The sequence below is a fragment of the Myotis yumanensis genome, unplaced genomic scaffold (assembly GCF_028538775.1).
Source record: "Myotis yumanensis isolate MYYU_CA2020_CCGP unplaced genomic scaffold, mMyoYum1.0.hap1 SCAF_1, whole genome shotgun sequence".
Classification (NCBI taxonomy): Eukaryota; Metazoa; Chordata; class Mammalia; order Chiroptera; family Vespertilionidae; genus Myotis; species Myotis yumanensis.
This window is the reverse complement of record NW_027223752.1, coordinates 141,082,906-141,105,692: the sequence shown is the minus strand read 5'-3', so window position 1 is coordinate 141,105,692 and position 22,787 is coordinate 141,082,906. Positions and strand designations below refer to the sequence as shown.

At 39.3% G+C, this 22,787-nt stretch overlaps 1 protein-coding gene across 3 annotated transcripts in view; it reads right to left on the bottom strand.

The window, feature by feature from the left end:
• Window positions 1–22,787, bottom strand: part of STAM (signal transducing adaptor molecule) — a 97,624-nt gene that overhangs the window by 24,839 nt on the left and 49,998 nt on the right. For all 3 annotated transcript variants that reach the window (XM_070432408.1, XM_070432398.1, XM_070432389.1), the window contains exons 8-13: window positions 19,871–19,965; window positions 14,362–14,453; window positions 12,167–12,254; window positions 11,437–11,491; window positions 10,639–10,792; window positions 8,219–8,391 (exon numbers count right to left, since the gene is read on the bottom strand). In XM_070432408.1, coding sequence (XP_070288509.1) covers window positions 8,219–8,391; window positions 10,639–10,792; window positions 11,437–11,491; window positions 12,167–12,254; window positions 14,362–14,453; window positions 19,871–19,965 — 657 coding nt within the window. The remainder of the gene's footprint in view (window positions 1–8,218; window positions 8,392–10,638; window positions 10,793–11,436; window positions 11,492–12,166; window positions 12,255–14,361; window positions 14,454–19,870; window positions 19,966–22,787) is intronic.

Genomic DNA, 22,787 nt, shown 5'->3' with positions numbered 1-22,787 from the left:
GAATGACTGGAGGAAATAACTGGTAGAGTGGCCATTCACTAAAAAGACGACAGATGGCAGATAAGGACTACAATAAATTTGGGGAAGGAGAATCAAAGTACATTTTGGACATGTAAAGTGAGATATCTAGGAAGATATTCCATGGTCAGCTACTCAAGTCTAGAGACCAGTGAAAAGTTAGGAATAGAAATACATATTTGGGGGTCATCATCATACACCTGGTGTTCAGAGTTGTGGGCCTGAATAAGACCCCCTAGGGAAAGACTACAGAGAAAAAAGCAGTCCATATTTTGAGTCCTACTCTAGAAGTCAAGAAGACAGAGAAACACTAGGCAAAGAAGACTGAGGAGAGGCAATAAGTTGGAATGGTCAAAGTCAAGTGAAGAAAGTGTTTCAAAAAGGAAGTGAGTGACCACTGGATCTGGAAATATGGAAATCATCAGTCCTTGACAAGAGGTGGACTAGGAAAGATGAAAGCTTCATAACCTTGCTTCTATTATTGCCCTGAAAATGAAAAGCAAATAAAAGAGACCTTCCACCTACTCCCACCATCACATCCATCAGCTATCTGTTCCTACACCCATTCATTGCTGTGCCCTCTCTCCTGCTAAAACTCATTGGCTGTCAGTGCTCCCTTGCAAGGTGCCCTCCACTTGGGCACTGCTCTCATTCCACCAAAAACATTCCTTCAGGGCTGTCTTTATTCACTGTCTCTGCTTTCTCTCTTCCCATTTCCGGTCTGATATTGGAGTTTTTCCCATATATAGGACACTAGCATAGCTATATAAAGAGAAATACTAACAGCTTTAACATTGAGATCCCCCCCCGCCCCCCCCCACACACACATTTCTGTTAAAAATGTAAAAACAGCCGAAACTGGTTTGGCTCAGTGGATAGAGCGCCGGCCTGCAGACTGAAAGGTCCCAGGTTCGATTCCGGTCAAGGGCATGTACCTGGGTTGCGGGCACATCCCCAGTGGGGGATGTGCAGGAGGCAGCTGATCGATGTTTCTCTCTCATCGATGTTTCTAGCTCTCTATCTCTCTCCCTTCCTCTCTGTAAAAAATCAATAAAATATATTTTTTTAAAAATGTAAAAACAAATTATAAATTGGGCAATTTTCAAAATATTGCCTATTTCTAAACTCTTCAATTGCTAGATTGTTTATAAATCAATTGCTGGTAAACTCAATGTTCTTGCACTCTGCACAGATTAAACAATTCGTTATTAAAGTTGACAGTCTTTTAGTGCTACATTTCCCCCCACTAATGTAGCCCCTTAAGTACAATAAACCCTCAATTTTGAGGATCTCGATTTAATGAACTTTGGATTTAATGGACAAAATTTCCAGTCTGTATGTATGTCATATGTGAAAATTAACACCCAGTTAATTTTAAAATTGTAAACCAAGATTTGCTTATAATTAAATTAACAACTTAGAGTTAACAACTTATTTTATGTTGTTAATTCACTGTTATTTTTAACAAATTTTAGTTAACAGGTCCTATGTTCAGAAACACTAGTAATTTCACCGACATAAACAAATATTACATAATTACAGTCTACATATTTAAATCCAAGAGTTAGCGCTGGCAAACATGTTCGGGACTGATCAGCACATGATCACACTGCACAGTAACTGGTTCTGTTGTCACCTGGCCTGACTTTCTGCAGCAATTCCGATGGGAGCTAAGCCGCGCCCCAGCCATGTGCATCTGTTTATTCACGGTGACTGGTGAACGCAAGCTTTTACTAGATGTATTCAGCATAAATTTAAAATTACAGAAATACATACAGAAAGCTTTTGTGTGAAATTAAACTTTCCATACATATTAAATTTTAATTACACAATCATGTCTACATAAGTAAAAACAGGTAAACTAATTTGACAATTTTTTTACATATACATTTGGAAAACCTACTTCATTATATAATGGACTTGGGCTCTAACGGACACCCCCTCGCCTGTATTAGTCCATTATATCGAGGTTTTACTGTAATGCTGAAAGGCATCACTCATTATCATTCTATATGTGTTACTTTGTGAGATAAAAAGTATTACAAGAAGTCAGATTTTATGTTCTTATTTACATCAATAAGGACCACAATACAGCTACAATATAATGTTGTGACAAAGTGCTAAGCTCTGGAGCCAAAATGCCTGATTTTGTATCTTGGCAAAGTGGAACCTTAGTCCTCCCTCCATACTCAGTTTTCCCACCTAATAACATGGGACATCCCAATAAATGTTCGCCATTACTATAATTATTCACGCTTTGTACTATATTCTTATCTCAACCTACAGTCCCACCATTCACCCAGTTGCCCAAGGGCAAAACCCAGCAATTCACCACTACTCTTCCTTATATCTGCTCTGCACTATCGCCCCAGCTTGTCATCTACATGCAATCATTTGCTAATCTCCTAAATTACTCTTTTTTCATCTCTATCGTTATGTCTTGCAGTTAGAACTCGTGATTTCTTGTCTAATATACAAAGTCTCCCAGCTTCTAACGCAGCAACTATGAATTCACCAATCTTATTGCCATTTAAATCCCCCTGGAGGCTTTTCCAAGACCCAAGCTCCTTAACATGATATCTAGGACCAGTCATTATCTTTGACAATAACTGCAAGTACATCTCTCACATCTTCCACCATAGACTTTAATCCAGTGATTCCCAAAGTGGGCGCTACCGCCCCCTGGTGGGCGCTGCAGCGATCCAGGGGAGCGGTGATGGCCACAGATGCATTTGTTTTAACTTTTTTTGTATTACCTTTCTATTCTGAGTTCAATAAATAGTTTCATAATTTCAAACTTCAATGTTTCTAATTTACACCTTTCTTTACTATATTTTACGAAAAAGGTAGAAACATTAATACATATATCTTTCTGTTTAATTGCTATTAAAATTTTTAAAAAATTAATTTCCAGGGGCGCTGAGTAATATTTTTTCTGGAAAGGGGGTGGTAGGCCAAATAAGTTTGGGAACCACTGCTTTAATCCTTTGGTAATATGTATTTTCACAACACCCCATTCCATAGTACCTTGCCATTTCATGCTGCTATATATTTGCTCATGATTGAAAACCTTTCTTACTTTTTCCTCCACGCTAAGAATAACATAACTTGAGAATATGCTCTTCGAAACCTTCCCTAGATCTTGAAGTTCCTAAAGCACCCTGCATGTACCTTTATTTGTAATTTATATTTTCATTGCAATTTCTTTGTATGGTTGCCTCTACTAACCAGTAAGTACACAGAGGCTAAGAAACTCTAAGTCAGTGGTCAACTAATATGACCAGGGAGCCAGGAATACTCAGTAGAGAATGAATAGTCTCTTCCACAAGTGGCACTGGAAGAACTAGATAACCACATGCAGAATGAAATTGAAGGCCTGTCTTGCACCACTCACAAAAAGAAGAACTTGAAGTGGATTAAAGACCTTAATTTAAGACTGGAAACCATAAAATCCCTACTCGAAAACATAGGGAAAAGGCTCCTTGACAATCGTCTCAGCAGCAATTTTCCTGGATGTGACAGCAAAGGCACAGGAAATGAAAGCAAAAGTCAACAACTGGGATTACATCAAACTAAAAAGTTTTTGAACAGCAAAAGAAACAATCAACAAGATATTAAAACACAACCAATGAATAAAAGAAAATATCTGTAAGTCATATATCTAATGAGGGGTTAATACCAAAAATATATAAAGAACTCATACAACTCAATAGTAAAGAAACTAACTACTAGATAAAAAATAGGCAAAGGAAATGAATACAGTTTTCCAAAGAAGACACACAAAAGGCCAATAGGTACAAGAAAAGGTGCTCAACGAAATAAGCCAGTCACAGGGGGATAAGTATCACATGATCTCACTCATTTGTGGAATATAATGAACAACATAAACTGATGAACAAAAATAGAACCAGAGACACAGAAGCATCGAATAGACTGTCCAACCTATGAGGGAAGGCAGGGGAAGAGGAGGAGGAGTAAGAGAGCAACCAAAGGACTTGTATGCATGCATATGAGCATAACCAATGGACAGAGACAGTAGGGGGGTGAGGGAATGTGCTGGGGGGTGGAGGTGGCCGGGGAGAGGTCAATGGTGGAAAAAGGAGACTCACGTAATAATTTAAACAATAAAGAATTTAAATTAAAAAAAGAAAAGAAAATGTGCTCAATATCACTAATCATCAGGGAAATGTAAATCAAAACCAAAATGAGATATTACCTCACACCTGTTAGAATGGCTATTATCAAAGACAAAAGATAACAAGTGTTGGCAAGGATTTAGAGAAAGGGAACCCTTATGCCAGTGATGACGAACCTATGACACGCGTGTCAGAGGTGACACGCGAACTCATTTTTTTGGTTGATTTTTCTTTGATAAATGGCATTTAAATATATAAAGTAAATATCAAAAATGTAAGTCCTTGTTTTACTATGGTTGCAAATATCAAAAAATTTCTATATGTGACACGGCACCAGAGTTAACTTAGGGTTTTTCAAAATGCTGGCATGCCGAGCTCAAAAGGTTCGCCATCACTGCCTTATGCAGTACTGGTGGGAATGTAAACTGGTGCAGCCACTTGGAAAACAGTACGGAGGTTCCTCAAAAAATTAAAAATTAGCCCAACCTGTGTGGCTCAATGATTGAGCATCAACCCTTGAAAGAAGAGGTCAACAGTTTGATTCCTGGTCAGGGTACATGCCTGGGGTTGCAGGCTTGATCCCCAGTAGGGGGCGTTGCAGGAGGCAGCCGAACCATGTTTCTCTCTTATCAATGTTTCTATCTCTCTAAAATCAATAAAAATATATTTTTAAAAAATGAAAGTACCATATGACTCAGCAGTCCCATTTATGAGTATATATCCCAAAGAACTGAAATCAGGATCTTTAGGAAATCTGCACCCCCATGTTCACTGCAACATTACTTAAAACAGCCAAAATATGGAATCAACCTGAGCATCCACCAACAGATGAATGAGTAAAGAAGATGCAGTGTAAGTGTACGTGTTTTCTCTCTCTCTCTCTCTCTCTCTCTCTCTCTCTCTCTCTATCTATCTCTCTCCCCTCCCTCCCTCCCTCCCTCCCGCCCTCCTTCCCTCCCTCCCTCCCTCTCTCCCCTCCCCCTCTCTGGAATATTATTCAGCCACAAGAAAAAAGAAAATTCTGCCATTTGTACAACTTGGATGAGACTTGAGGGCATTATGCTAAGTAAAATAGAGAAAGAAATACTATATAACCTCATATGTGGAATCTAAAAAAGACAAATAGTAGAATGTTGGTTAGAGAGTGGGGAAAATGGGGAGATACTAGACAAAGGGTACAAACTTCCATTTATAAGATGAAAAAGTTTAGGAATCTAATGTACAGCATAGTGATTTTCCCTAATAATACTATTATCATATACTTGAATGTTGCTCAGAATAAACCTTAAATGTTCTCACCACAAAAAAAAAAAAAAAGAAATAGTAACTACATGACAGGATGAAAGTGTTAGCTAATGCTATGGTGATAATCATTTTACAATATAGAAATGTATCAAATCAACAAGTTGTACATCTTAAATTTTCATAATGTTTTATGTCAGTTGTGTCCGTGGGAAGAGGAAGAAACACACACTTGTATGTCAAGTGTCTAGCATAGCGTCTGGCACAGACTAAATGTTCAATAAACACCTTTTTAACAGAGTAATCTGAAATAATAGACAAGTAAGTACATAGCTTTGGTCCCCTGAGTACTACCATCATCACCATTCTAGGTGAGTTTAGGAAACTGCATCCATTCTACCTTCCCTAATTATCAGTAAGATCATACTAAGGTTATTACATAGTCTGGAAAAGTAAGAACCCTAGAACCAAAATTATATGTAAAAGAATAAGAAATTGCCTCCTAGATATGAACGAGGGCCACTAAAAAAAAAAACTGCCCACCAAAATGGGGAAAAAATTCCTCATTGACCTGGATCTGCAATTAGAAAGCTTGAGTCAAATATAGCTGTTGGTATGGAAAATAATACAATAATTAATAAATAATAATATAAGAATAAAATCTGTATTTTGTATAGTCACAATTGTAAATCTATTTTTGCCCCACCCTGTTCATATATATTATGTTATACATTTATATGTTTTTAAAAACTGCCTCAAAGCCTTTGTGAAGCCTCTGTAAATAATTTAAAAATATATCTCACTGGCCCAACACAGCACTTCAAATTCCTATCTTAAACATTTATTTATCAAGTATTTACTGAGTTCTTATCAAGTATAAAACTCTGTTATACAATAGATATAAAGGTTAAAGAAACTTGATGCCACCTCTCAAGATATGATAGCTTAGTGGGGATACAGACTAGTCTAAAGGTGATGACAAGACAGTACACAGTAGGCTGGGGTCCTGTGACAGCAAGAGAGCAGGAACAGTGTTTGGAGTGTGGGAAGGTGTTCTAGTAAAGAGAAAGCTAGGAACTGATAAATAGGAATTAGCCAGACAAAGAGGGCTAAAGATGTCAAGGAAAAAGCATCTGCTGAAGTGCACATGTGTTTCTTGAGAGGTAACGTTAATAGCCACACAGGATCAGTAGAGTTAGGCCCTGGACTACAGTGCATGCCCCGCATCAGATATTTCACATCCAAGCTATGGAAGCAGACAGAACAATGCCCAGAAAACAGCAACAAGGTGTTACAGCTATCATTTACAAGGAAATTTCTCAAGGCCCTGAACTAAGAATGGGTCTCAAGGAACAAGGAACAAGGCAGCTACAGCAGCATGCGACACAGTAACAGAGGACCAGCTGGGAAAGAGGCAGCATTTCTGGATGACACTAAAATACCTAAGAGATTCGTACATAACTCATGCACACTGGCTGATTTCTCAACAATACCTACCTCTACTCACTTTGTATCTGGTTTTTAAGACAGTATGCTAACAATAGCTGCTCCCTACCTGTTTGCTTCTTTTCCATGTAAGTGTATTCGTTTCACCAAATTTCAGCTTAAAAAAAAAGTCCTGGGGCAGAAAGAGTTATACCTAACATTTTTTTTCTGAGCTACTTTCCTCACTCTGAGATTACTAGAGGTGACCAGCAAATAATGCTTGTGAATCCCTAAGCATCCCTAGAGTGTGACTCTTTTGAGAATGAGTAATACAACAGTAAGGACAGTATAGGAGCATTCACGGGCAACCCCGATATTGAAGAAAAGTTTTCTAGAAATTGCACCTGTGCCACCAAGATACTTCTAATGTGAGTCAAAATAACATGACTTCTAGAATTACAAATTGATGAACTCTAAAATCTACCTTTTATTTGTTTTGAGGGAAAGACTTCAGCTTAGATTCACACAGAAGCAGAAAAAGACATTTATGTAATTATAAATTACATAATATATAATCATTTAACTGTGTGATAGAGGATATTATAAGTAAATGGCCAAAACAATGAGCCAATCATTTTATATTCAGATATTTGCTCCATGGACCACAGGGGCAAAAAAACCCATCTCTTTTCAAATGATATATCTTGCTGTGGTATACACTAAATTCCAACACAGGTCAAAAAGAAGGAAACATGTGTCTTTCTGACATAAATTCTGAAACAATAATGATAAAAAATATTTAGATTTTTATGAAATTTGTGAAAAACAATATATAGTTATCAAATCTAAGTTTCATTAAAATCCTTAGCAAATACCACCACGGACTCAAATAAAAACAAATTATGACAAAGTTAGAATCAGAATACAGCAGTTCAGTGAGGCAGTAAGAGAGAGAACTGGCTTGCTGGCTATTGCTGCAATACTGCAGGGGTTCCTGTAGAACTCACTTATCACCACAGAGGTAACCATCTGGTATCAGTGATGGCATCTTTTCCGGAGTTTCTTATCCAGTTCTGGTTACAGATGATCACGGGCACTTAAGAATTTTGCCCTGACCAGTGTGGCTCAAACCTGAAAGGTCTGATTCCTGGTCATGGCACATGCCCAGGTTTTGGGTTTAATCCACGGTTCGGGTACTTACTGGAGGCAACGGATCGATGTTTCTCTCTCAGCTTTCTCTCTCTGGTACTTATGGAAGGCAATAGATCGATCTCTCTCTCACACCTCTCATCTCTCTCTCTCTTTTCTCCTCTAAAATTTAAAAAAATTTTTAAAGATATTACAAAAAAAGAATTTTAATAGCATTAACTCCAAGTAACAGTCAATAATCAAATTACCTAGGGTAAGAAGCCTGAGTCTGCTGAGCAGGAAGGGCAGGGTTTGCAGAGGGTTGAACTGCTCCTTGGCTGAGGGAAGACAATTGCTCTGGAGGAAGACTATAGCTCTGGAGATGGCTCATCTGGGCATTCCCTGCAAGCAGGTAAGTACCACTTTGAGGCCCTGGATATACCTAGAACAGTTCATGATAACATATTAGATTTTCTAAGATTTTAGTAAGCATGCCAAACCTTTTGTAGAGACATTCAGTTAACAAAAAGAACAATTATATCCCTGAAATCTTTTTTCATAGTTACTTCAGTTAACAGGCATTTAAAAAATATTTTTCAGTGAAGTTGGCTTCTGATTATTTTAATTCTTAGGTAAACATTGGCTAAACTCATGTTTACCTCTATCCAAAAGTAGTAAAGGAACTTAACCTGAAACTTTATACTAATATAGTCTCTTTTTCCATGTTGATATTTTAAGTTCTTCCCTAAAAGGATTTCCAAAGGATGTCTAAGAAGTGTCTTTGAATTGACTGTTTGTATCAATAGACTGCATTTGCTTATAGATACATTTTATATGTTTTAAATTACAGTTTACTGAACACAGAAAAAACTAACTTTCTAAAGTAGGGTTAGTCAGCAAACATTTTTGTAAAAGTTCTGATAGTAGATATTTTAGGCTTTGTAGGCCATATGGTTTCTGTCACAACTACTGAATTTGACCCATATAGAAAGTAGCCAGAAACAATTAATAAACAAAAGAGAATGGCTGCGTTTCAATAAAAGCTTATTTAAACAGATGGGAGGCTGGATTTGGCCCTTGGGCCATTGTTTGCCTACTATAGTTTTTGCATCCAAAAACTGTACTTGTCTGAATCGAAAGAGATTGAAGCCTTAAATTCCAAAAGTCTTAAAATACACAATATTCTAGTTTTCTGTAGTATTCTTTAAATCCTTCCATTTCATAAGTTTGATAACAGAATGCCACAATCTATGTAGTAAGGCTTTTTTACCAGTTGTAAAGATAGTAACACAACCATCAGGAGACAAGGCTCAATCATCTCAGCACGTCTCTTAAGTCCTAACACACTTCCCATGCATCAGAATCCAAAGGTCTTCATTGTAAACACAGGTATTCTGGTCCTCATGAGTGCGTTTTTTTGTACTTTTCAAACTGAACATGAAAGGTTTTTGGGGGGTTTCTTTGGCTCAAATTGATATCAACACCTGTGAGTAGGAATCATCTAGCCACATGTTACTCAGGCATGGCTACACATCTCCAGGGTTGTGGCCCCTCATTTAAGAGAAAATTGACTATTCTAAAAACAAAAATTAATCTATATAATGTTTATACCACTCTACATGGATAAAATGAAGTGCCTGGCGAATTATTTCCTATACCCTGAACTTACTGAGTTTGTGGAAAAAGAACTCTTCAAATAGTTATTTGAGGTGAAAAGAGGGAAAGGGCCCTGGCCTGTATTGCTGGGTGGATAAAGCATCGGCCTGTGCACCAAAGGGTCATGGGTTCAATTCCCAGTTAAAGGCATGTTAGTGGGTTGCAGGTTCGATCCCCAGCCCTGGTCAGGGCACAAGCAGGAAGCAACCAATTGATGTGTCTCTCTGACATCGATATTTCTCTCTATCTCCCCCCTCTCCTTTATATTCTCTCTAAAAATCATGGGGAAAATATCCTTGGGTGAAGATTACCAAAAAAGAAAAAGAGGGAAAGGGCTCTGTATTGCATTACATGTGTTATGTAAAGGAATGGAGTGAGATACAGATTAAAGCAGCTCACTATAAAAGTGAACACTGTACATATTCAGAAGAATTTAGTAATAATTAGAAATTTTACTGAGACAAAAAAACTGCAGTTCTTAACCAGATAATTACATATAAAGCTTTAAAAATATGCACACATTGGGACCTCCCTCCTGAAGATTCTGCTTCAACAAGTCTGGATAGAATCAAAGCATCTGTACTTTTTCAAAAAGTTTGATGGGTGATTCTGATGGATATTCCTACAGAAAAATAATTTTTTTAAAAAGAACTATTGGGCATGGCTGGCATGGCTTAGTGGCTGAGCATCAACCTATGAACCAGCAAGTCACAGTTTGATTTCCTGGTCAGAGCACATGCCCAGGTTGCAGGCTCAATCTCCGATGTGGGGCATGCAAGAGAAATATCATCATTGATATTTCTATCTCTCTCCCCTTCTCCCTTCCACTCTCTGAAATCAATAAAAATATATTTAAAGTAAACCACTGGTATAATGGTATAGTATACACTATATTTGTCACGTAAAAATTTCTTTTAAAATTTATTTTACATTACTTTTAGAAAGTTTCAAATTTTATAAAAACACAGCTATTCCAAATACTCTCAAATATTTGAGAATATAAAATGATATACTTGAGTTTTTAAAAGCTTACCTGAGAGGCAGAAACACCAGATGACTGCATATAATACTGCTGATTCTGTAATTTTGCATACATGGAATACATTGGATCTTCATTCATTAACTTGGTATACAATGAAAGTGCCTCCATCACTTTAACATTAAGTTCTGAGAGTTCTGAATGTTTTCTGAAATATTATACAATAATTTGAAACATAATTGCTATTTAAATAGTACAATGTTCTAAATAATAAGGCATATCAAAATAGCAGAAAGTGATATAGACATTATTAAAAATTTACCTTGTGATAGAAAATATCCTGTATTTTAGCTCCAAGGCAATCAAAACTCAGATTTAGGTACTGTGCTGGGAGAGCTTATTGTAGTTGACTTTACTTTGAAATATCTAGGTTTCTCGAGATTATAATAGATGGGTTATTTGGGCTCTGGTAATGTCACTCATGATTATAATAGTTAACCCTTATTTTTAAAAAAGACTAATATAGTGAAGGTCAAATAAACCCTCACCTTAAACAAAAATAAAAAAAGAGGAGAGTTGGGTCTAATTCAAATTCCCACATTTAGTAGAAAATAAGTAAATGGGGACTGGTTCCTTTGGCATATAAAAATAGAAAATATTAAAAAATAAAAATGAAAAATTCAAATGAAATAAGATAGAAAAACTAAAATATAAAATATAACACGATAGAAATAAATAAATAAACAAAACTAGTAATAAAATAAATTATAATGGCAGCTCTATCCTAGTAGGTAGTTTACAGAGAGCTTCAGGGAAGAAGGTACACAATATAGAGGGCACATGCTCTTTTACCTATCAATATCTTCCAGCTTTTCATCAATAAGAGGTCCCATCTGGTGACACATTGCTAAGGTGAGAAGATTTGAAGAAATATAAGAAAACACAACAAAAGAAAGCAAATCTCTGATGAATATTCATATAAGAAATACAAGATGTAATTTGGAGTAATAAAAATGATATTAATTAAGAGACCCCATGATTTATTTTCTTGATCTCAAAAATATTAAAATACCAATATTTATTTTACAACATTCTAAAATGTTGAATAAAATATTTGAGTATTTTAAATAAAATATTTAATTTCTATAGAAATGTGTAAGAATGTAAATTCTGCCCTGACCGGTTTGGCTCAGTGGATGGAGCTTCAGCCTGCAGACTCAAGGGTCCCAGGTTCGATTCTGGTCAAGGGCATGTGCCTTGGTTGCGGGCACATCCCCAGTGGGGGGTGTGCAGGAGGCAGCTGATCGATGTTTCTCTCTCATCGATGTTTCTGGCTCTCTATCCCTCTCCCTTCCTTTATGTAAAAAATCAACAAAAATATATATATTTAAAAAAGAATGTGAATTCTATCAAAGTTTTAAATAGCATATAAACGTGAGACTGGGTCACAGAAGAGTGAAGAATATGAACATGTTTTGTATCATTCTCAATTTTATTTAAATATGAACCATTCTGTAACAGAACAGTAGATATAACCTCTAATTATCCTTTATTTGGAAGATAAATGAAAAACAAGGTTTACCTTCAAGATGAAGTAACTCCGGAAGATCTGGCTGATCATCACTGGGATCTGTACTTTGCAACATCTGTAGCAATTGGTCCATTTTGTCCTACAGGAATTAAATAGTTAATATAAAAAGCAACTAGTCATTACGAAACAATATGTTTGCACTTTGTTAATTAGATAATGGATACAGAACTTTTGTAATTCAGATATGTAGACTCCAATTTTGTTTTTATGTGGTTAATATCTGTGTACTCTCTTTAAGTACCATGTGAAGTCAGAGCCTCGAAAGCTCTACCTACTTATTTTTTAGTCCTCAATGATTCTCTTAAAGAGAATAGAGCCACATTTAAACTTACAATATGTGAGCTCTTCAATCTAATTTCATGGTAGTGAATTTCACTCTGTTTTGAAGCAGCCTAGCCTTGACATGCTGACAGGTGTAACCTCTCTCTCAGGATGGCATTACTTATGACTAACAACTCAGTTATTACTTCTCCCCCAGGGTGAATACAACAGCTGCTTTAGAAAGGCATAGCTCAGCTATATTACAGCTGTTCTCTTTCTAAGTAGGGCCATAAAGACTTAGTCTACATTTTCTTGCTACCAATGTTTCAGTTTGTGGTCTCTCTATTCTTCTACGTGGGAAAGGCTGGAAGGCATCTCAAGGCAGTGACTTACACATATTTTAGAATCTTTTGTTTTAATCACCAATGGGACTAATGAAACCATCTTTACATTAGTACCTCTATACATTATATAAGTACATATGTATTTATATGTAGGTTTTTAAAAAACAAAATATAAATTTTACATAGCATACCAATGAATACTACTATAATAATTACAAGCTTTTCCCCATGCATGGTTTTTACAGGGTTATACTATTAAACATATGTACATTAGGTAAATAATGTAAAGACGACCAATTCAAAGCATAGCAGTTATATAAACAAAAACTCTGCATTATATATAGAAGAACAGTTTGAGAGATGGATTAATTATTAGAGAGTAAAAGTGACACAGCATATAAGAAACTTCTGAAGGCAAAAGAATTTTATGTTTTGAAATGAGTACTATTTTTCATTGTAAAAGATTCAACTTTCATTTCAAGCAGTCCAGAAAAGAAGGCACATGTCAGTAAAGTTTTCCTACAGCAAAAAAAAAAAAAGGGGGGGAGAAGGGTGGAGGGAGGTGGTTATAGTTGGTAAGGGTGAGAGCCACTAATACCTGGATAATTTTTGTTGTGTTTACAGAATACTATACTCTATCTGAAATTACCTACTATCAGAGAAATAAGGTTTCTAGAGAGATCCCTCACTGATTCTACACATATTTCTTATGTAATGCAATCAGCTAATTAATTTTCCCTAATCCAGTTGGATTCCTTGTCTCCTAGCAGTCTTCTACAATCTATTTCTGTAAAAGAACACTCTTCAAACTTTCTGCTCTGGCTCCCCTAAAAGAAGGCTAAAAACTTATTAATCCCTTCACATATTTTAAAGATAACTTCTCATTTTTCATCATAAGTTTAAAATGTTACCAAGAATATAATTTCCAGAGCATTAAGTACAAACATTTTAAAATAAAACAATTACACATTATTTGAAATATATTTTTAAAATCTCGTAATAGTGTTCATAATAGCAAAAAAAAAAAACACCAGGAAAAAACTAAAAACAAACTCACTGTCCAAAAACAGAATTAAAAAATCATTATATATCCATTCTGTAAAACTTAAGCAGAAATCTACACTAATAAAAGACAAAGATGCTAATTGACCATACCTTTGCTAGGCCCTAAGCCACGTCCACCAGCCAATCAGAGCAACTATATGCAAATTAACCCAACCAAGATGGCAGCCGGCAGCCATGGAGCTGGAGCAAGCAGGAGGCTTGGTTGCCCGGGCAATGGAGGAAGCCAAGCTTCCCGCCTGCTCAGCAGCGCTAAGGATGTCTGACTGCAGCTTAGGCCTGCTTCCCGCTGGCAAGTGGACATCCCCCGAGGGCTGCCGGGCTGCCAGAGGGATGTCTGACTGCCAGCTTAGGCCCAATCCCCCCGGGGAGCGGGCCTAAGCCAGCAGGTGGTCATCCCCTGAGGGGTCCCAGACTGTGAGAGGGCACAGGCTGGGCTGAGGGACCCCACCCAAGTGTACAAATTTTTTTGCACCGGGCCTATAGTTTAAAACAATGAGGTATATGGAAATCACTTACTTCATCAATAAAGGCTTGTTCCTCCGGCTCTGGCTCTATTGTTTCTACCTGAACATCATCACTAAATTGTACCGTCTTCTTCTCTGTTTTTACTGTAAAACATGCAATATTTATCTTAGAATACATTTAAAATTCTATTTGAGAACACTTTAAGTTACAAGAGAGAATTTGAATTTTTTAAATATTTCCTTAAACTGAGAGACTCAATTTAAAGAATAATCAGGTTGCAGATTTAGGCAATAATGACTAAACATTACTTCATGTCAAGATTTCTTCATTTTCTCCTCTAAAGATTTTACATTTTCCATAAAAGACACATTACTAAAAATAAGAGGTGTATTTCTGAAACAAAGATTAATCACCTACTATACATGAGTTTAGTAAATTGGTGAAAAAGAGCAAAATTTTACAATGGCATGAATGAACTCTGAAATTTAGAAAAATCTCATTTGATAGACCATGCTATTTCAATGCAATGAATTGGAAAGTTAGCTATATGTTCTCCAGCATGCCACTCAGACATTTGACTGAGAGAACGACATCCAAGCCAATGGAAATTTTACAAATAGCTCTGGCAGGGATCTGCCACTACATCAGCCTATACATTTTAGTTACATTGTTCTTTGCATTAAAAAATGATTATTAAGGGATCCACAAACCATTGGCCAGAAGCACATATTTCTCTTGCTCAATAAAGAAAACTTTAAAAATCTAATCAATATAACATTAACTAGTACATATAAAGATATGATTAACATAGCAATTAACCTTCTCCAAAAGAATATCAAGGCACATACAGCTTAAAAGAAATGAATTTCAACCCAACTGACATGGCACAGTGGTTGAGCATCGACATAATGAATCAGGAGGTTATGGTTCAAGATTCCTGGTCAGGGCACTGGCCTGGATTGCGGCTTGATTCCCAGTGGGAGCATGCAGGAGGCAGCCAATCAATGATTCTCTCTCATCATTGGTGTTTCTATCTCTCTCTCCTTCTTCTTTCCTCTCTGAACTTAATAAAAAGAAAAAAAAAATTAATTTCCTCTCTGAATTTTCCATCCTTGTATCCACGTGGTCTATCATTATTCATAAAAAATATTAAGAATCAAGAGGAAAGGGAGGTGGGTAAAAGGTAGAATTAAGTAAGGGAAATATCTACTAAGTTATTAAATGTGCTTAATGGAATACATATTACATTTCCTCCAAAGAATCTACAATACAATCCTATGAGATAGGCCCATTTCACAAATAAGGTTAACAAGGGCTTAGAAAGATTATAAATTCTTGCATAGGTGAAAGTTAATAAATGGCAAAGCCTGGATTTAAATGCCAATCTATCTGGTTCTACCAGCCCACACAACTGGAATCTGGCCTATGATTTTACTCTGAGAATAAGAAGTCACATCACTTAGTATTCTGTGTTATGTGATTCCATAGAAAATGGAAATAGTTTAATTCATCCCATTCAAGTCACCATGAAGCAAAATTCTACACACACACACACAGTTTCAGCTGATTTCATTTTCCCATGGAGGAAATGGAGACATATGCTATATATGTTGCTTTTTACATCTTGAGCTATTAACAAGTAAAAAACTAGGAGAGCACTGTATTATCTGCTATCCGTAAGGGACACATGGTAGACTTCATATCCTGTCAGCTGATTGTGCACAAACTTAGTGCTTTTTCTCATAGGAACCAATACTATTACTATGTACACATGTGTATTGTGTAGTACAGTATGTTTGTGAATATACATACAAAATGTTTATATATGTAAAAAATGCTTTCACAATATCTAACTGTGTCTACCAATATCTAACAAGCTAAGGCGGCCAGGTATTTCTATTTGACACATTAAGTGGGTTTCTGCTTCCTCATAAAGAATGAGGCTATGAGGATCACACTAGCACTCATCTTCCAAACTCGAGGACTACATCACGTTAAGTTCTGCTGCTCCTGTTTCTCTTTTAGGTGGTCCAGACGAAAACATATGAGTTGGAATACTAATTTTAAAGTGCAATGCTATATAATGGGAAAAAAGATGAGATGGCTATATGATTTATATGAGCTCTTAGATCTCACTGTGAACAGAAGTTCGAGGCTATTCTACCCATTCCAACAATTGATTCAGGACAACCCAAACTCCCAATAACAAACAAACAAAAAACACCACCCTCGGCCGAGGTTAAAAGTGAGCACAGTATGCACTCCCATTCAAACAAGGTTCTACAACATGTTTTGTTTTTTAGTTCTAATAAAAAAAAAGAATTCAATTAAAGAAATAGGTATCAGGAATTTGTTTATAAAAATGACAAAAGAACAACCTGGCATAACTATGAGAGGGCATTATCTTCTCAAGATTCATAATGTCTGGTTTGTTGTGAAAGCCTTCTCTTGAAAACATAAGTGTACTTATGTTTCTAAAGAAAAGTATATCTCTATATATACACTTATGTATTATTTATTGCATTAATATTTATATATGTCTAGTCTGTATTCTGGATTTAGTACTTGGTGCTACTGAAAATAAAAAGATGACTAAGACAAAGATCCATTCTTAGAATTCTTGTAAACTACAAAAAAGCTAAGCATCTTGCAGTTTATAACGTTAATTCCTTCTAGCTGTTATATAGACAGGTGAGCTGAGATGAGATATTCTGCCAGATAACTGTGGCTTACAACTTACATGCAAAAATTATCTTTAAATTCTAAAAATGTCAATCACTAGTAGAAATCTTTCTAGACTAGAACATATTACTGTTTCCTCAAACAAAGGGAGGTTATGATTTAATCTTGGTGACTCAAACTCCTCATTGTGAAGATTCATTAAAGTACAGTATTATGAAAAAATATAGTCAACTGTCTATCAACATTTTGATAGGCTACCACCAGTTACATCTCCTGCAACTATTATGCCTATAATATCACTACCTCTTTGGCCCCACTTTTTAGTTTATTTCTCCTAGTCAGCAAAGATTTGGCAATAAAACAAAAAAAAACTATTTATATGATTAGTTATGGCCGCTTCTGAATATCTAACAAGAAGGTTTAGCCAAAACCAGTTTGGCTCAGTGGATAGAGCGTCGGCCTGCAGACTGAAAGGTCCCAGGTTCGATTCCGGTCAAGGGCATGTACCTTGGTTGCGGGCACATCCCCAGTAGGAGATGTGCAGGAGGCAGCTGATCGATGTTTCTCTCTCATTGATGTTTCTAACTCTCTATCTCTCTGCCTTCCTCTCTGTAAAAAATCAATAAAATATATTTTTTAAAAAATAAATAAATAAAGAAGGTTTAGAAAAGCCATTACTGTTGCTTAGAGACCACAGCTTCCAAATTTGAGGTTAGAACACTAGAGAAATGGTCTCAACCTTTGAAAAGGAAGAATTGTTTATGAGGTTGCACTGCATTTGTCACACTTTTATCAACTGATGATAATGAAAATACATAATGCATAAATTCCATCAACACTTTTTAGTATGCATTTTTACACTAGCACATATATACATATATGAGTGTGAATATCTACACTAATAAAAGAGAAACATGGTAATTGGCGTACAACCGCTACCCTTCCCATTGGCTAATCAGCGTATCCTTATGCAAATTAACTGTCAGCCAAGATGGCGGCCGGCAGCCAGGCAGCTGGAAGCGAACATGAGGCTTGCTTGCTCCAGTGACTGCAGACTGCAACGTTACCCGCCTGACTTGCCGGTCTCTGAGCTACAACTCTAAGAAACTATGTTGCAAAACGAAACCCCAGAAACCATCTTTCAGCCAGCCGGGATCTCAGAGCTAGAGTTATACATTGTTTCGATTATAGATAGCAGCGGAAGCCTCAGAGCTAGAGCCAGAGCTAAAGCTGGCCCAGAATAAAAAATAAAAAAAAAAAAAGAAAGAAAGAAAGAAAACAAGGAGTGGTTGGGAGCTTCAGTCAATTGCCAGCCTGAAAGCAGCCCTCAGCTCCTCACCCAGACTGGCCAGGCACCCCAGTGGGGACCCCCACCCTGATCCAGGACATCCTTCAGGGCAAACCAGCCGGCCCCCAGGCCTCTATCCTATATAGTAAAAGGGTAATATGCCTCCCAGCACCGGGATCAGCAGAGCCACGAGGCCTCCTGGCACCGGGTCAGCATGACAGGGGGCAGCGCCCAAACCCCCTGATCACCCTGCGGCTCTGTGTGTGACAGGGGGTGGGGCCACAACCTCCCTATACGCCCTGCTCTGTTCGTGACAGGGGAAGGCGCCCCAAACCTCTGATCAGCCCTGCTCTGTGCCTAATAGGGGGGAGCTCCCTAACCCCCTGATCGCCCTGCAGCTCTGTGTGTGACAGGGTGTGGTGCCCCAACCTCCCCCGCCCCCACAGGCCCTGCTCTGTGTGTGACAGGGTAGAGCCATAACCTCCCCATCAGCCCTGACCTGGGTGTGACAGTGGCTGCGCCCCAACCCCCTAATCAGCCCTGCTCTGTGGGTGATAGAGGGCGGCGCCCCAACCCCCCCCCCCCCCAACAGGCCCTGCTCTGTGTGTGACAGGGTAGAGCCATAACCTCCCCATCAGCCCTGCCCTGAGTGTGACAGTGGCGGCGCCCCAACCCCCTGATCTGCCCTGCTCTGTGGGTGACAGGGGGCAGTGCCCTAACTCCCCTATCGGCCCTACTCTGTGAGTGACAGGGGGGAGCTCCTCAACCCCCTGATAGGCCCTGCTCTGTGCATGACAGGGGGCAGCGCCCAACCCCCTGATTGGCCCTGCTCTGTGCGTGACAGGGTACGGAGCCCCAACCCCCCTGATGGGCCCTGCTCTGTGCATGACAGGGGGCAGCGCCCCAACCCCCTGATTGGCCCTGCTCTGTGCGTGACAGGGGGTGGCACTGCTACCTCCCCATCGACCCTGCCTTGAGTGTGACAGGGGGCGGTGCCCCAACCCCCCAATCGGCCCCACCCTGAGCATGACTGAGGGTGGCATCGCAACCTCCCCATCCGCCCTGCTCTGTGCATGACGGGGCGGCACCCCAACTCCCCAATCAGCCCTGCACTGAGCCCGACCAGGGGCTGCACCTAGGGATTGGGCCTGCCCTCTGCCACCCAGGAGCAGGCCTAAGCCAGCAGGTCGTTATCTCCTGAGGGGTCCCAGACTGTGAGAGGGCACAGGCCGGGCTGAGCCCGCCCCCCCCCCCCCCCCCAGTGCACAAATTTTTGTGCACCGGGCCTCTAGTACATATATATATACACACACACATACATACATACATATATATGTATTTATAGGTATAGGTAGATATAGATATTTTTTAAAGAAAAAATCCATACTCTCTCTAAAGATAATCTTGGTAGACAAATGACTGCAATTCTTAGATGATGGTAAATAATCTACTGACCAGGCAGCTGCATTTTTAATAAACACCTTGAAAACACTACCATTTGAAAGTACCTGCTCCAAAAAGTTGAATTTACTCAGCCTTCATTAAGAGGATTAATGATTATCATCCATTGGCAGACTGGAAAATACTTACTCATTTCTGGTTCAGCAGTGAGATCTGCAGTTACAAAATTAGAGGGAAATAACCCCATGCCTTGATGGGTTTCACCTTTCCACCAGTTGGGATCACTATGAGGAACAAAAAAGAATATTTGACTATAATAAAGATTTTTATTTCTATACAACTTTCCCTTTTATAGTGTTTAATTTACATTAATACCAGATTTGAAACCCACATCAATCCAGTGAAGAATAAAATGAATGTATCATTATTATAAATAAGAGATGAGGCCTCAAAGAAAATAAGTTATTAAACACATAGTGCTTTCTCTTTTGGAAGGCTGGTGAATGCTTAAAGGATTTACTATTAAGACACTAAACTCTCCCCTCATAAAAAAGGTCCACGTACTTAAGAATTGTCAAGTTCAGGTGGTTTTAAGGCTCCACTGTAAGAATCCTTTGTAATCTCCTATAATAATAAAAGCATAATATGCTAATTAGACCGGACGTCCTTCAGGACAAAGCTAGGGCTGTGAGGGAAGCCCGGGTCTCGGGTGCCTGCCAGCAGCCGGAGGGAAGCCTGGGTCTCAGGTGCCAGAGGGAAGCCGATGACGGCAGCCAGGGGAAGGAAGGCCTACTATCTCACGAATTTCGTGCATTGGGCCTCTAGTCCTATATAATAAAAGCGTAATATGCAAATCACCCAAACAGTGGAACAACCAATCGCTATGACGTGCACTGACCATAAGGAGGCAGATGCTCAATGCAGGAGCTTCCCCCTGGTGGTCACTGCGCTCCCATAGGGGGAGTGCTGCTCAGCCACAAGCAGCAGTGCTAAGGATGTCCGTCAGTCGGACATCCTCCAAGGGCTCCCAGACTGCTAAAGGGTGCAGGCCGGGCTGAGGGGGACCCACCCCCGCCATGCACCGGCCTGTAGTATGATATATAGCAGGATCTTAAGATGTCCATTCTTGTGCTCTATCTAAAACGTATCAGCAAATTTTTCCCCACAAGAAAACACATATGACAGAGACACTGTTTATAGCATAAAATGTTCACAAGGAACACACTTCAAAGTGCATACTGTATATTTACTGTATCTGTATCTAGTCTAAGAAAAGCTAGCAAGCTCCCAAGTATTTTTGAATAAATGATCAAGGTTTTGTGCAATTTCCAATAAAACAGCTCAAACGTAACTTCATTATTTTCCACTCAAGAAATCATCCCGTATAATAAAAGCCTAATATGCTAAGTGTCCAGTCTTCCAGTGGGCCATTCAACCAATCGAAGGGTAATATGCTAATGATATGCTAAGGCCACTCAACCACTATGACGTGCACTGACTACCAAGGGGCAGACAGTCAACTGACTGACCAGTCACTATGACGTGCACTGACCACCAGGGTGCAGATAGTCAACTGGTCAACCAGTCGCTATGAGGTGCATGACCACCAGGGGGCAGATGCTCCAACGGGTAGGTTAGCTTGCTGCTGGGGTCCGGCCAATTGGGACTGAGTGAGAAGGGCCGGACGCGCCCTGGAGCCCTCCCTCGATCCCTGTCCAGCTGGCCAAACTCCTGCATTCCTCCTCAGCCCCAATCGTGCACCAGTGGGGTCCCTTGACCTAGCCCAGTGATGGCGAACCTATGACATGCGAACTCATTTTTTTGGTTGATTTTTCTTTGTTAAATGGCATTTAAATATATAAAATAAATATCAAAAATATAAATCTTTGTTTTACCATGGTTGCAAATATCAAAAAATTTCTATATGTGACACGGCACCAGAGTTAAGTTAGGGTTTTTCAAAATGCTGACACGCTGAGCTCAAAAGGTTCGCCATCACTGACCTAGCCTGTGCCCTCTCACAATCTGGGAACACTCAGGGTATGTCAGAGAGCTGGTTTTGGCCTGATTCCACAGGCATAAGGCTAATATGCCAATCGACCAAACAGTGGAACGACCTGTCGCTATGATGCACGCTGACCACCAGGGGGTAGATGCTCAATGCAGGAGCTGCCCCGTGGTAGTCAGTGCGCTCCCACGGGGGGAGCGCAGCTCAGCCAGAAGCCAGGCTCATGGCTGGCAAGTGAAGCAGCAGCGCTAAGGATGTCCGACTGACAGTTTAGGCCCAATCCCGGCGGGGAGCGAACCTAAGCCAGCAGTCAGACTTCCCCCAAGGGCTTCCAGACTGTGAGAGGGCACAGGCTAGGCCGTGGGACCCCCGCCCTCCGAGGGCAAGAATTTCATGCACCGGGTCTCTAGTATTATAGTATGTACTAGAGGCCCAGCCCACAAAATTCGTGCATGGGTAGGGTCCCTAGGCCTGGCCTGTGGTCAGGGCCAATCTTCCCCGGCTGCCAGCAGCCAGCCCTGCCCCCTGCTGCTGCCATTGGTCGCCTTCTGTGTGTGGGGCAACTGGCAGGGCAATCAGGGCCCGGTCACCACCCACATTCGCCACCACCCACCCCCTGTTCCCCGTTCCTCATCGGGCGATCGGAGCCTGCTGGCCGGAGGCGGGGGGGGGGGGGGGCAAAGAGGTTGACCAGCAGGCTCCAATCAGGTGATCAGGGCCTGCAGGCTGAGGCAGCTCCTGCGTTGAGCGTCTGTCCCCTGGTGGTCAGTGCATGTCATAGCTGACCAGTTGTTCCGCCGTCCGGTTGATTTGCGTATTATGCTTTTATATATATAGGTTATAGAAATAACCTTAAATCTATTTGAATTTATTTTTAAAACCACTTATTTGCCAAGTTTAGAACTTCATTATCAGTAACAATTTTCATAAACATAAAGCTGTAGTAAGAGACAAATGCACTGAATCACCCCTCCTATGATAATGTAAATCCATATAATTCCACGTAAAATTAATTTGTTCCAAATACACTAAATAATAAACACACTATACTCTGTATTATAAATTTCATAAATACACATACACACATATATTTGGTAT